We start from the raw sequence: 15,209 nt of genomic DNA, 5'->3' as shown, positions 1-15,209 counted from the left end.
GCCAGCCCTAAGTGCAACATATCAACTTCTACCGTTATCTATTAGGTTGAGCGCCATTAAACAAAATTATGCTTTCTTGTTTAGTTGTGAGTGCCTATATTTCAACTCTGTTGTTATGTTTTTATAGTATTTAAAACGGATGTCATTGCAAAAACCTCGAATTCAAATAAAAATACCATATTGCAAAAATTGACAACATGCATGACCAACTAAGCTACCAAGAAATTAGTATCTTTGTGCTCAATGATGACCAAAGCTATAGCATAATTGGATATGTGATGAAGAAAAAACTTGACCTGAGTGATAAAAACTGGTTGTATTTTTAAGTTCATTGCAAATGTACAGGAGTACATGTAGATTGGATATACCGGAGGTGACTGTAACATTACACTCTGGCGTGTTAAGTGAGATTTCCGGACGAGTGTAAGTTGAATTTACATTGACTGACGGTAATGTTACATTGCCGCGAAATGTTTGGCTACCGTGCTTCCAAACATTTCGCGGTAAATCGAGGTTACTTTTTACAGTGTTAGTAATTACAGTTCTCTAATTAGTCCAATTGGAGAACTGGAATTACCTAGTTGTCCAAGTCTGCGACAATGTCTCCTTATACCAGGGGTGGGCAAACTACGGACAGCGGGTCGCATGCGGCCCGCAACACCGTTCTGTGTGGCCCGCGAGAGTCTAAAGAAACTTATCAAAAACATTGATAACATGCATACTAACGATCGAATTAATGTAGGTACTAGATTAAAATTTTTCTTAGTATATTTCACCATGAGAATTCTAAGGCGGTGGTTCTCAAACTGGGTAGGGGGCGTGAAAACATCTGAAGGGGCGCGAAGCTGAGCTCAACTGAATTTTTTTTCGCGCACGGCGCGATTTACGTCCATTTCATTATTATTGCTCTGTATTTAGTCTGAATTTCGTATTTAAAAATCTCTCATCTACAGTCGTAACCTTCCATGCCATCAAACTATCCTTTACTTTTGCTAGCATCCTAGATGCGTTTTGTGATATGACGATAAGGGGACGCGAAATCTTTCACCACCATAAGGGGGGGGGGCGTGTCTTAAAAAGTTTGAAAACCACTGTTCTAAGGTAAATACTTACCTATAATATTTTTAATTTCTGGTGCAACAGCCCGATCCCAAGGCCCACGCAATTTGACAGCTCTCAACTGCTAAACATCACAGAAATTCTAAACGAGTTAGACATAACTCGTTTCACTGTGATTTCAGATTGGCCACTCAAGTTTTAATTATTTCAGTGGCGTGCTTATAAAAAACGATTCGCGCGTGTCTTCTGTAGATTCGTTCTCTGTATGCGTAGAATTGAGGTATAGTTGTATTTGTAACTCGACAGTATGCCGGAGTCATTTGTTGCACAGAATATGTAGGTCACTTCGCGCTTCGAACACCTGTTTCAAAATCCGCACGTGACAAATCAGCCATATGCACGGATATTCACACCAGTTAAGATTTATTGTGGCCGAAACAACGCCATACACTGGATCATTAGTTCGACGAAATTACACAGCTCGCGTACCACGAAGCAACACAGCACGCTTTTCTGAAGTTCCGGTGTTTGGTTTATTTATTAAATTTCACGAAACGATACATTCCGCTTTTTGCGCACGACGCACCTCAAAATGCTGCTTTTTTGAATTTCCGGTGTCTTTGTTCATTTATTATAATAGCACATCACTACGACGCGTCTATACTACTGATGAAACTCACAGAAATTTCAGGGGAGCTAAATTTTTTCAATATGATAGGCACTTTGACGTAGCAAACAGTCTAGCAAATACACAGCAGGTTCGAATGAAAACGTGGCGGGACCCATCTTCTTATGCTATTTTCTACCTTCGGAGTTGATAATGGTGACATCCAAACACGCCGGATCACCGACGCGATAATCGATATCAATGTGGTTGCCCATAAATTATTATTTTACATTAAAAAGGAAAACTTCTGAACGAACACAAATGCAAGCATTCTCAATGTCGTATTATCGCAATCCCTACACATATCACAAACGTATGGCTCACGGTTTTAGGGATCAAAGTTCAATACGTATCCATCAAATCCGTTACAGATCCTCACCGGATCCCATTTCCAGTTCTGAATTCAATATCAGGATGGGAATATATTCTGTTCACATTTGACCATCAATGGACACTGGACAGTTTCTCGATAATTCTCCGAATCCTTGCAAAGATCCAACAATTCAATAAATAAGCGTGTTTATGCTGTACGAAGGTGTTATGCACTTCCCATATACCACGGGGTTGACTCAATTTGATACCACCAAAGCAAGGAAAGACTATGAACTTCGTAAACCATGCCTCGATAGGAAGTCGGATTGAGAGACTTGCAAGATGTGTGGCGGGATAGCGTAGTGGTATAATCCACAGCTGCAACACCAATATGGATTGCGGGTTTGAGTCCGACCGATGTCGATTCCAGAATTTCTACCTGTTGGTGGTTTATCTCGGTTCGTTCTCGCCATCTCATCCGTGTAAGCGGTGTCTTATAAAAGCCTAGAACTGGGCCGTGCAACAAGTCGGCAGCTACGGAATATAATGATGAAAATTGGCCTTGTGTAAATGAGCATAGTAGTCGACAAACACCATCAACACCACAACTAACAATAACTTGCGAGATATTCGTTCGGGACACAATATTCAGCTCCGTTACTCGCCTAACACCGAATAATATTATTGACGGCATGTAAACCCCATTGCATCCAGGCATGACCATGACCCAGGTCACAAAATGTAAAATGTACAGGGCTGCTCAAAAATAACCTTTTTTTCCTGAATCTTGTTGCCTACGTAATTAAATTGTTGGGTTGCCTTAAAAAACGACGTACACCAAATTTGAATTCATTCCAACCACTATTCGCGGGTTACGTAGAGTTTGAAAATTTTGAATTTGCCCGAAAACGCAAAAAAAAATTTTTAAATTCTTCCGCCAACCCCATGAAATTGTTGGTCTGTCTTCAAAACTATGCAAAACAAATTTGACTCAATTCCAAGCCGTAGAAGCGGAGTTATGCCAGTTTTACGATGATAATTCTTGAATTATCCACCGATCACGGATAATCCCATAATTATCGAATAAAAACTGAAATAACTTTGTAGCCGCCTTTGTAGCAGGCGATTCAGCGGCGCCGCACCTGCGCGATCTTATACCAAGGAACGACTGATGCTGCTCCGCTATTTCCGAATTCGATTGCTTAATAATCATTGGCGTCGGTCGTGCGGAAATCCGAGTCTCATGGGAAACCGTCGTCTGATGCGGGCTCGCCTTTATATTGTAGCCGGCGATTCAGCGGCGCTGGACCAGCATGATATTTTACCACAGATCAGCTGATGCTGCTGTGTTATTCATGACTGCAATTGCCCTGTCGATGTGTTTTGTTGAAGAACAAAAGTTCAGGTCGACTTAATGTTGACTCTCTGTTGCGGATCCTAGCAAGAGGGAGCGTGTTAACTCGGAGTAGACAGCCGAACCCGCGCGCCATAATCCGTCCGATTCAAGTCATACCAATGGTTCGTTAAGGTGGGCACTGAACGAACACTGAACACTTGAACAGTCTGTACCAGTGGTTCCCAACGTGGGCGATTTGGCGGTCTAGGGGGGCGAAAATGACGAAGGGGGTCACAGGGGGGGCGAAAATGGACAAAGGGGGCGACAGGGGGCGAAAATAGCGAAGGGGGCGATAGCGGGGGCGATGAACGGCTATACTGGAGTCAAGTCGGAGAAATGACCTTTTTTTTTAGTCGACCCACGAAAATTCAGTTGCAAAAGTGTAAAATTCGAAATCGAACGGAAAAGTTGTCCTTTATTTTTTTTTTTTTTTAGTCAACCCGCCGGTGATTACAGTTTGTATACCGATTTTTCGATTCACAAAATTTGGGGGGCGATGATCGGCGTTGAGCTTGAAAAGGGTAGGTTGTGCACTGTGAACCTTTTTCATATATTGCAATTTTCGCTTCATTATAACATCTTTAGTGGAGATTTATCGCATTTCAACTGCGGGCCACTCTATGCATGGCGCTGGCAGCATAAAAAATATACACTAAACGAGCATGCACCTTGACAATCTCAAACATTTTACTTGCTTTGTTACAAAAGTTTGCTCGGAATATCCATTTTTCCGTTTGTAAATATATTTAGTGACTCTCTGCTGTGAGCTTGACCAGCAATCACACAACATCAAGAGCGATTCAATGTTCAACCAATCAATGAAATTGATATCGTTGTCTGATGTAAAATGTCTAGCAAATGCGTACGGGGTCAATCTTGATTTAGTATGTTTATCATATCATAAAAAACAAACCCGTGCGATTGGGGTATTGGCTACTGCTGTAGGTCTATAACTTGTTAAAGGGGTAATTGGTAGCAAGTACAGAAACCCGTTTTACACTCTGCTAAATATCAACATAGCAATACTCAGGCGCTGAATAGATTGTCCGGTCTGACGTAGACTGTTAAGGCGTAAGCTTATATTCCCTTGCAAATCCTCGTCAAAATTGTTGGCAAAGTCACGGAAGATATTGATTTCATGGGAATATTATATCATTTGATTGCCCTCGTTGATACATTTGGCGAGATTTAAAACGTCAATATGTACTTCAGCATTGCGAAATTATGTAGCCCCAGTCGTCGCTAGGGTCGTGTACATTAATATAGGCTATCACTTCACTGAAATGTAGAGTTGGAATTAGCAATATGACGTCACGTGACGTCACGAGGTTCACGTTCGCGTTCACACAGAACCTTTCAAAAATGTTGGCGTTCACACGAACCTGAACCTTTTAGAGGTTCACACCATCCCTAATGCCAATTAAACCCGACATTGGTGACAGTGACAGTTGCCGACTACTAGTCGATATCTGAGCTTTATTCGAAATCTTGGAGACTCAGTCGCCCGAGGGCGTTTACGAAACGAGATTTTCAAATCTCACCAGAGAAGCGAGGCGTCTTTGTACTGAAACTGATTACTCACGTTGTTGATAGTTCCTGTATTTTGTTATCCATTCGTTATATTATTGCAGGAATAAGAATCATCAGTATACATGTTCGACATCCTAAATGTCATGGCAGCATTTCAAACATGTATAGACCAGCATTAAGATACGCGTAGAGGAGTACAGAACTTACTGATACAGCTGACTAATATATATTGATATTCATTACCAGAAGCCAGGGTTGCACTGACTCGAATCCGATTCATGTCAGGATTTTTTTATGAGTCGACTTGACTCGAGCCATTTTTTCAAATGCGTAAAATGACTAGACTCGAGTGAATTTGTGACTCGGAACCTTGTGACTTGGTTACAACCCTTCCAGAAGCTTTTCGACCTGACGCTGTGCTATAACACGAATTGTCCAACCGCAATCTGTATATCTAATTATGTCGTCACACTGAGTTAAATTTCAACTGAAAATACGAGGGAGATATAATGAAGACACGGACAGAACGAGTTTTCAAGAATACACAGGAATTCGTTATTGATATTGAATTGACAATTAAATTGATAAGAAAGTTCAACACACGTATGTAAAACTATATAAAACCACCCAACGAACACGTTTGCCATCGTGTAACGTTAATGAACAGTACTTGTGACATTGACGCACTCGAAGTCGCTTTATATGTGGCGTGAACCCACAAATGAACCATTGATACCGCCGAGAATTGCCGCCTGCCCTCTGCTCCTCAAAAGTACACAACCGTGCAAGCATACATGGTTTTCATGCTGTATATAGCAAAAGAAACATTTATTTATTCATAGAATCGACTAACATATACCCAAGAGTGGCCTTGGTCAGTAATGAAGTACACCAACATTTTCAGATAACGGCAATCAACTAGGGTTTACCAACTTAAATTGCCCAATCGCGAGGTTATGACAGACTACTTCAACTTTTACTCAACTATTATTTAAGAAATCTATTTACTTTCTATGTTGTGGAATCTGTGAAGTAGAAAGTAGCTTGGAGACATGTCTGCATTAGCTTTATGAGTGAAACTGTCAGAGTATTTGGGAAAAGTGCCCATGCAGCACAATTATTAACTTTATCTTCACAAGTTGCGCCTATTCATGGTTATATTATTCATTTTGGGTTAGGCGCAAAGATGGAGTGTGATTTAGTGAGCTCCGATTAACTGCTTAAAGTATGCGACACTCGAACGAATCTATTTTACGAAACTTTTATCTTGAGTACTTTTCAGACAGACTTTAATTCTGGACTTCCACTTGGCTTATCTTGGGAATCAGTAATCCTACTTGTACTTGTACATGAGTAGCAACGATAAATGTTTTGCGACCACCTCTGAAAATTACTATACCTCGATCACCCGCGAGTCGTCCTTTAGAGCCATTCCGTGACATCGCGGGGTTTAGGGTCTCCCCATAACACCAGACGTACGATCTCCCCGTAAGTCGTATTGAGTACGGCGAACTCTCGAAGCGGACGTTCTTCCTGCCCGTCCCAGCTTTTCATGTACCTGACCATTGAATAGACGGGAGAATTCAGCACTAGCCATAGTTATGATTTCTCCCTTCATCAACGACATAACTCATACATCATACCGTCTATCATTTACGGAAAGAAGATCGTATATCACCAGACCTCGAATAAAGATGGATGACGAAGTTGCTGGTCCAATCCCAAACTTCGTGATAAAGCAGCGCGAGCTCCTGTACGTTAGGACGAATGAAGGTGTCCCACTCAATGTGGATGAGGTCGGGAAATAACTTCGACAATGCCCAAGGAACGTAACAAGAATGAACGCTCCATCTGTTTTTTATTTTATGAAAGCGTCCGTTAAGAAGTCAGAGTGATTGGAGTCGTAGCTTATCACAATTAAGGGGAACTGCGAGTGGTTAAAATGACTCGAGAGTATTCGTATACTCGACTCGTACTCGAGTTATTGTTCATTGTCACATGACTGGAGAAATTCTACATGACCTGATCCAAGTTACGTGTATCTGGACCTATACTTTAAAAACATGCCCAGGAACTGTCTTTTATCTGTTTGAATATGCATATTAAGGGTGAGTATATGTGAAAAATGAGTATATTATGAATGCGGGGCTTTCAATATCAACTAATAGCTTTTCAAAAGTGCGTCGAACCTGATTTGAACTCGATATAGACTCGAGTCTCAATACTATGACTGAGGACTCGACCCTTAGTTCCCTGACCTGGACTCTTATTTGACTCGGTGGTGAATTCAAAGTGACTCGACCAGAAGTAATATTGACCTGTGACTCGGACCTTGAGACTTGGTTACCACCCTGATGGACTGTCGGGTAATTACAGTTGAGGGAGTGGATTCTAGAATTGGGTCGCTGAATAGCTTTGACAGCTATCCCGACCACAACTAATACTATTGGTCATGAAAATCTGGAAAAAATACGGGGATTCCAGGCGACTTGTTGTGTTCGGTCGAGCTTAGGAACAATCTCACCTGGCTCCACTGCTAAAGTTTGTGGATGGCAATCTATATAACCTACATGATTTGAAGTCTTATTTGTGGATTCTTTTGGTCACAACGAGACCTTTGTTATTGCATTTTGGCGGTATGTATTTGCACTATATTTTTCAAGTCTCTGAACGAAGTCAACTAACTTACTTCTGATCGTCGAAGAATTTATATTCTTGATACCAACGCTTCAAGAACCAAGAGTGCTTTGATACAAGAATAACGCCGTTCGCTGGAATAAGAAAAAAGAGAGAATATTGATTCGAATGTTGTTTCCTGTACGAAGTACGCGGTAATGACTCGTTCGTGACTGTCTGTAATGCACATAATGATCTGCCGAAGTATGTCTGCACATGTACAATAAGGTAAATTCATTCATCAATTCCATCGATTCAAAACCGCACACGGAGAGACAATCCGTAGTCGACAGGAATGGCATTAGAGTGAATAAAGATATGATAAATCATACGTGGCAACCTACTGGAATTTATTTTTGCTATCTACTAATACGTATAAAGTTTGATAGTATAACACATGGAGGCCCATTTTTATGTTAACTCCTGTTTCCTTTCATTCGGTGTGCGTGCATCTTAATTACATTTAATTAGGTCAAGGTAGGTGTCTGATTGAAAGACTATAATCAACTTTCCACCCCTTCCTATATTTTCATTTTATCGTAATCATATGTAGTTTTGGATATTCTAAATAGACGAATGAATGAAAATTATGATCATTAGGAGTCAAAAAGAATTATTTCCTCGGTCGGCAAGTTAACCTACCCAACGCTTCAGGTATCTCTGATCCTAGCACGAGTGGGTAGTTCATCAACGGTTCCAGTGACTTCAAGACTACTATGTCAGTGTCAAGGTATATCCCGCCGACGTGGAGCAAGATTTGCATGCGAGCAACGTCCGCTCTGTGTTCGATTCCCTGAAAAAAGAGGCAGTGAAATGATTCACGTGCTGTTATGATGATGATGAAATGAAACTTAAATATGGGTCAAGAGATTCAGCTGTTTGAAAAATCCACGCCAGGAGAAATTGGCGCGGATCTGAGCCTAAATAAACAATATTCGATGATAAATCTAATTTAATCGAATATAATATTTTCTCTGAAGACGGGTCCATAGAAATTCAGCACCAATGGGCGGATAATTCGTAAGATGGACCAGTCTTTCGAAGATTTGACAGATGTCAATATTATATAAAAGCTATCGGCTTGTATAAACAGGCCCGGATACATTGATATGATGGGCTATATACATAATCATATATCGATATCGATATTACGAGTCTCAAATTTGCCGCCTAATGGAGACCGTAGTGACTATGGTAGAGGTACGCTGCAGAATGGAAAGTTACCTTATACCTGAACCTTGATACCCCAAACGTCCGTCGGCTGTGATCGTTTTATTATTTTCAGCTTAGGTCCGGCGAGCTGCACCAACTTCTCGAAATGCGGCCCATCGGGCGGGCAGTCAGCGTGTATTAGTATCAATCTGGGTTTATGGATGTCAAGCACACTCTTGAAGCTAAAGAAAACAATGAAATGCATAAATATTCCGAAAATAACATCCATTTTATTGCAATGGTGGGCACAGAGTTCGGAATGAATCTCGTCGTCAGCCGATGCTAAAGCTTTATCCTAATCCTAACAGCTAACTAGCGGTGTACTCTCGAGGCGCAGTCCGATCCTTTTCATATTATGGGTAATGCAAATGACAACATGGAAATCACAGAGTTCATTGCCACATTGTATGCTGGCGATATTCATTATCTAATTATTCTAACGTACACAACCGATACCACACTTTACAATAGACTGCCTGAATGAAGGGCTTTAAACATCCTGCGTATCAATGTAACGAAGTTCCAGTTTGACATCGACTCCGAAAAACTATGATGGTTGGCCCCATCGTGACCGCGGTGGAAGCTATTTGAGATGCAAGTTCTCTCGGCCCATTGAACCCAGAGAGGTTATGACTAGTAACATAGTTGTGTCCGAATCGAGAACACCAACATTACCAAATCCGGGAGCCGGCAGGACAGCGATAATGTCGCATTAATTACCTATTGGCCAGCACTACAAAATATCATCATCACACGAACTAAAAATGAATATTATATATTTAAACTTGCCTGAGGAAATGGTGGAATTTGAATTTGCGACAATTGAACCATATGTAGTGAACAATATTTGGTACCAAGGTGGTATTCTTCGACAATTCCTGACGCACTTCTGGTATCTTGAATATTAATAACATTATCAATCCACACTGTGTTTGTCACTAGCCTCGCTCATACGCATTACTGTAGATTTGTCTGGGTATGTGGATCACCAAACGTAGTAGGCTATGCTCTATTTCAGCTATTTCCAATTATTTAGTGTGGGGAAACGGAAGGCGCATTGTATAGTCAATATTCATAGTAAACCAACTTAGATGCAACCGGGGCTAATAGCACAATTTTTGGAGTGCTCCAGAACAAAGAAAACCTTTTCGTGACGAGGTTCATCACCACAGCACTCATACGTGGAGTGATATTAGCAACTATTGTCATAATAGCCAGCATTTGAAATAGCGAATGTCACGATAGCGATTCATTCAGAATGACCGAATGCCAGCGGTTCTCTTTTTGGACATGCGCCCTCCTTAACGATGGTCAAAAAATTGCGCGCCACCCAAGGTTAGTTAAAATCTCTTAATAAATTTGGGAGTGAATTCGTAATTTCCATTTGCACGTCGACGGCCGCCAGCAAATACTAATTCAATTAGGTGTGGACGGCCGCACAAATTCCCTTCAACGGCCACATGTTGCCCATTCCTGATCTAATAGCATACATAGGGTATGTCTTACGCAAGTTTATATCCGCATTCGATTTGTTGAGTCTTGATCATTTCTGACAAATTTCCACAAACTTGTTTGAAAATAGCAAAAAAAACATTGAACAGGACATCAATTTAGTTCAAGGTAGGTTGCAGTGAGACTCATCCTAATGCTGGTGGTGACTACAGAGAGCACGGTGTCGCTCTGCACTGCCATGTTAAATTTGATCAGTTTTGGAATTGATTTACATTGTGTTGATTTAGGGTAGCCTAATTGAGGGCGAACCGGGCAACCTATATTCATCTAAGTCTGTCTTAGGCAGTGCAGCTCGCCAGCTATTAACAACAGCTACTGCCAAAGCTATGAATTAATGAATGACTTACACGTGGGAATTGCTCTAAATCTTCAAAGAATATCAAAAATTTGCTTAAATGAAGTTGTAATAAGCCTATCCTCGATTGAGCGCGACTGCTGGAGTTTGAATTTGGCGAGCTTTCTTGAATACGAAATAAGTTTCATCTTCAACAATCGTCTTCTCAGAATGGTTGTGAAACACACGTTTAGTCAGAATTCATACAGACTTTGTCAATTTCTCGCGCACCGCCCGAGAGCCTCCCCCCCCCCCCATCCGGTTGAGAACCACTGACCTAAGCTAACCCTAACACTTACTCGTTATTTTTGAACGCCTCGCTTTAATGATACTTTCAATGATACAGGGGACAGAAAATACATAGGTATGATTGGGGGGGATGCAATAATGTTAGAAAATACTATTATATTGAAATAATTTGTTCAGTTATGGTCTATTGTTCAATAATTTCGATACTGATGAAAATTGCAGAGGGCGATAGACATATGTCGAGCTTGATAATGGTTGGATGAGTAAGAAAACTTTCAGAACCTCTGCCGTTGAGTTGTTGCAACGAGACAACTCACATGGAAACAGTCATAAGTTAAAAATTTACCACTACTAACCCCCATGATGTCATCATCCCCAAGCCCCTGTCTCCTCGTATTCTCTTCTATAAGATTTTTCTCAATCTCTTCCGGCTGCAGCTTCATATCAATGTCGTGGATAAGAGATTTAATCTCACTTGTCTGGACGGGAGGGCTCTGCGATATGCCAGACGTTATACAAGATCGGTGATGACGTCAATTTATTGAAGCAGTGGTTTTTAACCTGTTCCCATCCAGCTCCCTTTCAAGAACTGCCTAGGTCAGGCGCCCTCCCCCCTCCCCCCACATATTTTAAAGACTGTAGCAAAAAGCAATTGGTAAGAGGACGAAGTCTGGTCGGTCTTTTTGGCTTTGGACTTTGCTATTGGAAATATGTTGCGCTTGAATTGCTCGCGAGGATCACTCGACTAATTAACGATATATTTATTGTAAGTGCTATATTCGGGAACGACTTAAGATTGGTATAACTACCATCGGTTACGGCAAACCTGGGCAAAGTGCGGCCCGCGAAGCTATTCTGTGTGGTCCGCGAAAGGTTGCTTGGAATTCAAAACATAAAACTTGCTTTTTGAATGGCTCAAACCCATAGGCTGTATCAAATGAACGGGAAATTCGTTTACTTTGAAACCTGTTCATTAATATGCCACGACTACACTTTTTATGCGTACCTGGCAAGCGTAATCCAGATTCAAAATAAAGGCAATGTTGCAAAGTATGAGTAGCAATTGAAGTCACAAGAAATCACTCTTTCCGTATAGTTTAGTTCAAACCTTCCTTTTTGACATTCTCACATTACGCATTATATACGGTATGTGTTTCAATTGGTGACGTGATATGTTTCCAAATCCCTAATTCGTAAGTCAGTCAGTGCTCGCGATTACTATATATCAGTGTTGGGATCAAGTCACTACCTTCGAGTCACGAGTCATTTCGAGTCATTGCACATTTTGACTCGAGTCAAGTCAAGTCAAACTATTTTTAAAGGTGACTCGAGTCAAGTCAAGTCACTCGATTTTTGGAAGTGACTCGAGTCAAGTCCATAGAGGACGAAGTCTGGTCGGTCTTTTTGGCTTTGGACTTTGCTATTGGAAATATGTTGCGCTTGAATTGCTCGCGAGGATCACTCGACTAATTAACGATATATTTATTGTAAGTGCTATATTCGGGAACGACTTAAGATTGGTATAACTACCATCGGTTACGGCAAACCTGGGCAAAGTGCGGCCCGCGAAGCTATTCTGTGTGGTCCGCGAAAGGTTGCTTGGAATTCAAAACATAAAACTTGCTTTTTGAATGGCTCAAACCCATAGGCTGTATCAAATGAACGGGAAATTCGTTTACTTTGAAACCTGTTCATTAATATGCCACGACTACACTTTTTATGCGTACCTGGCAAGCGTAATCCAGATTCAAAATAAAGGCAATGTTGCAAAGTATGAGTAGCAATTGAAGTCACAAGAAATCACTCTTTCCGTATAGTTTAGTTCAAACCTTCCTTTTTGACATTCTCACATTACGCATTATATACGGTATGTGTTTCAATTGGTGACGTGATATGTTTCCAAATCCCTAATTCGTAAGTCAGTCAGTGCTCGCGATTACTATATATCAGTGTTGGGATCAAGTCACTACCTTCGAGTCACGAGTCATTTCGAGTCATTGCACATTTTGACTCGAGTCAAGTCAAGTCAAACTATTTTTAAAGGTGACTCGAGTCAAGTCAAGTCACTCGATTTTTGGAAGTGACTCGAGTCAAGTCAAGTCAAGTCACGAGTCAAGTCACATTTCAAGTCAAGTTGGCTTTTCGAAGTATGAGACATGATTACGTCATTGCAATTTGCTAGCTGTCTGAACTACAGATTGAGTGGTAATTGATTTCGAACCGATGAACGAATATAGAGTTAAATATAAACGCAAGAAGGCGCTGCATCGCTCACATATACGTAGAACTGTTGAACTGCGTAATTGCATAGCTTCAGTTTATATAGTTACCAGCCAAAATAGAGAATAGAGAAACTAATTGATACGTTGCAATACATTACCCATTTACAAAAATATATGAAGAGCTTCTTGGAGGTACAGAACTTCAATATACAATTAAATAGTATATTCATATTGAAATGAACCCGAATATTTTCGGCTGACACTCGTCAGGGGTAATCGTCAGCAACTAGTAGAAAAATATATGATACAATTCGAGCCTGCGCCAATGGTTGAGCTTGAGAATTATATAAACTATATTCGAATTCAATTTCAAAAAAACATTAGGTTTAGTTAAGGTAAGAACAGAGAACAGAAATAAACATTTGGCTATGTTATTACTTTACTACTAGAGTTACGACAACGTAAGCTGTAAGCTTCGTTCACTTCGTTTGCGGTCAATTTATTTGAGATTCAGTGAAACACATGATCATTGAATGATTGGTCGCTCGCACGGGTTACACCAGCGTTTCGCGAACAATCCAAACATATGCAAGATACAGTGATTTTTATCGACATCAATTACTTGATGACTTGAAATTGACCCGTGAATTTTGCTCCGAGTCACGAGTCAATCCACATTTCTGATACGCCGAGTCAAGTCAAGTCAAGTCATTTTAGCGAAGTGACTCGAGTCAAGTCAAGTCATGCAAAAATGTGACTCGAGTCTAACTCGAGTCAAGTCATGACTCGAGTCATCCCAACACTGCTATATATGACTCATCATCACCCATGAAGGATTAACGGGCATGCCAAAAAAGAAGATAGCCGAAAACTGAAATTCAATGAAGGTTTAGAATTTAGAGCACTAAATATTCGCATACTGGAGTCAGGGGTAAACCCATCCTTCCGGTTTTTGCGGATCATGTCGCCGAGATTAAGGATTTTAATTAAAGTCGGTCTCATGACAAAAGCACGAAACACTCGGTCAAGGGAGGGCGAAGTTCAGAAAAACTGCAAGATTCGCTCAACATAACGGCTATTAAACCTGCACACTGCTCGGAAGGTAGCAACCAGGAAAATAAGCTTTGTACTATTGCATATGCATTTCAGTGCAGTGGTTCTCGAACTGGGAGACGTGAAAGCAACAGAAGGGTGGCGCGAAGCCGAAGTTTATTGAAAAAATGTTTCGCGTTCCGAGCGATATGCTCCCAGCTTATAGTTATTGCTCTGTGTATTATCCGATTTTGATACTTCACAATTCTCTCATCAACAGCCATAATCTTCCATGCCATCAAACTATACGTTGGGAATGCTAGCATTCTGGTTGGTCTTTTTATTATTTTGTGATATCATGATAAGTGGGCGCGAAATTGTTCACTATCGTTAAGCGAGGCGTGCCTAAAAAAGTTTGAGAACCACTGTTTTAGAGTCAAGAACGTGGATAGGGGTTAAAGAGAGCTAAAATATATCATGTTTAACATTGTTTCGAGTCATGAAAGCTAATCGAAATTTTTTAATTAATAGTCACTTTCTCATTACCCAATATCAACACTTTCACTGAGCAGCATTTATTAACAATGTAATTTAGAAATAGAATTTAAAAACGCTGGAGGACATAGCTAATTTATTTCACTCGGCCCGCTAACGTATTTATTTTTCTCATTTGGCCCGCGGAGGAAAATAATTGCCCTCCCCTGGGGTATGGGGTGCGGGTTCGTACAAAGCAACCAATATTATATAACGTTCATGTGAGGTTGTTGGTCACAACAAAAACAGTATCATCCCTTATGATACGAAGAAGAAATATTCTGACGATTTAATTTTGTAGCTCTTAAATACACGTATTAATCATTTTGAACAAAAAGCTCAAGAGCATCTTTAATGTACAAAGGGCTGCCACTCTTAAAAGAGGTAAAGTACACTTCGACTACGACACGATGTGCGCTGCCGGATACAATTCCTAGTTCGAAACATTCTGTGGAAAATAACCTGGTCTAGCGT

At 40.7% G+C, this 15,209-nt stretch overlaps 1 protein-coding gene across 5 annotated transcripts in view; it reads right to left on the bottom strand.

Annotated features, from left to right (window-relative positions):
* The window catches only part of LOC145435693 (uncharacterized), a 224,194-nt gene that overhangs the window by 194,927 nt on the left and 14,058 nt on the right, over nucleotides 1-15,209 (bottom strand). For 2 of the 5 annotated variants that reach the window (XM_080313000.1, XM_080313004.1), the window contains exons 3-5: nucleotides 11,304-11,441; nucleotides 8,283-8,433; nucleotides 7,654-7,735 (exon numbers count right to left, since the gene is read on the bottom strand). The exons of 1 other annotated variant lie outside the window; for it this stretch is intronic. In XM_080313000.1, coding sequence (XP_080169126.1) covers nucleotides 7,654-7,735; nucleotides 8,283-8,433; nucleotides 11,304-11,441 — 371 coding nt within the window. Of the gene's footprint in view, nucleotides 1-5,398; nucleotides 5,771-6,363; nucleotides 6,523-6,647; nucleotides 6,816-7,653; nucleotides 7,736-8,282; nucleotides 8,434-11,303; nucleotides 11,442-15,209 lie in introns of those variants that run through there. 2 more of the 5 variants (XM_080312996.1, XM_080312989.1) reach the window with 2 other exon arrangements.

Source organism: Botryllus schlosseri, chromosome 1, assembly GCF_051294905.1.
Source record: "Botryllus schlosseri isolate E-star chromosome 1, Bs_hap1, whole genome shotgun sequence".
NCBI lineage: Eukaryota > Metazoa > Chordata > Ascidiacea > Stolidobranchia > Styelidae > Botryllus > Botryllus schlosseri.
Note: the sequence above shows the minus strand (reverse complement) of the source record. Positions and strands in the feature narration are given on the sequence as shown.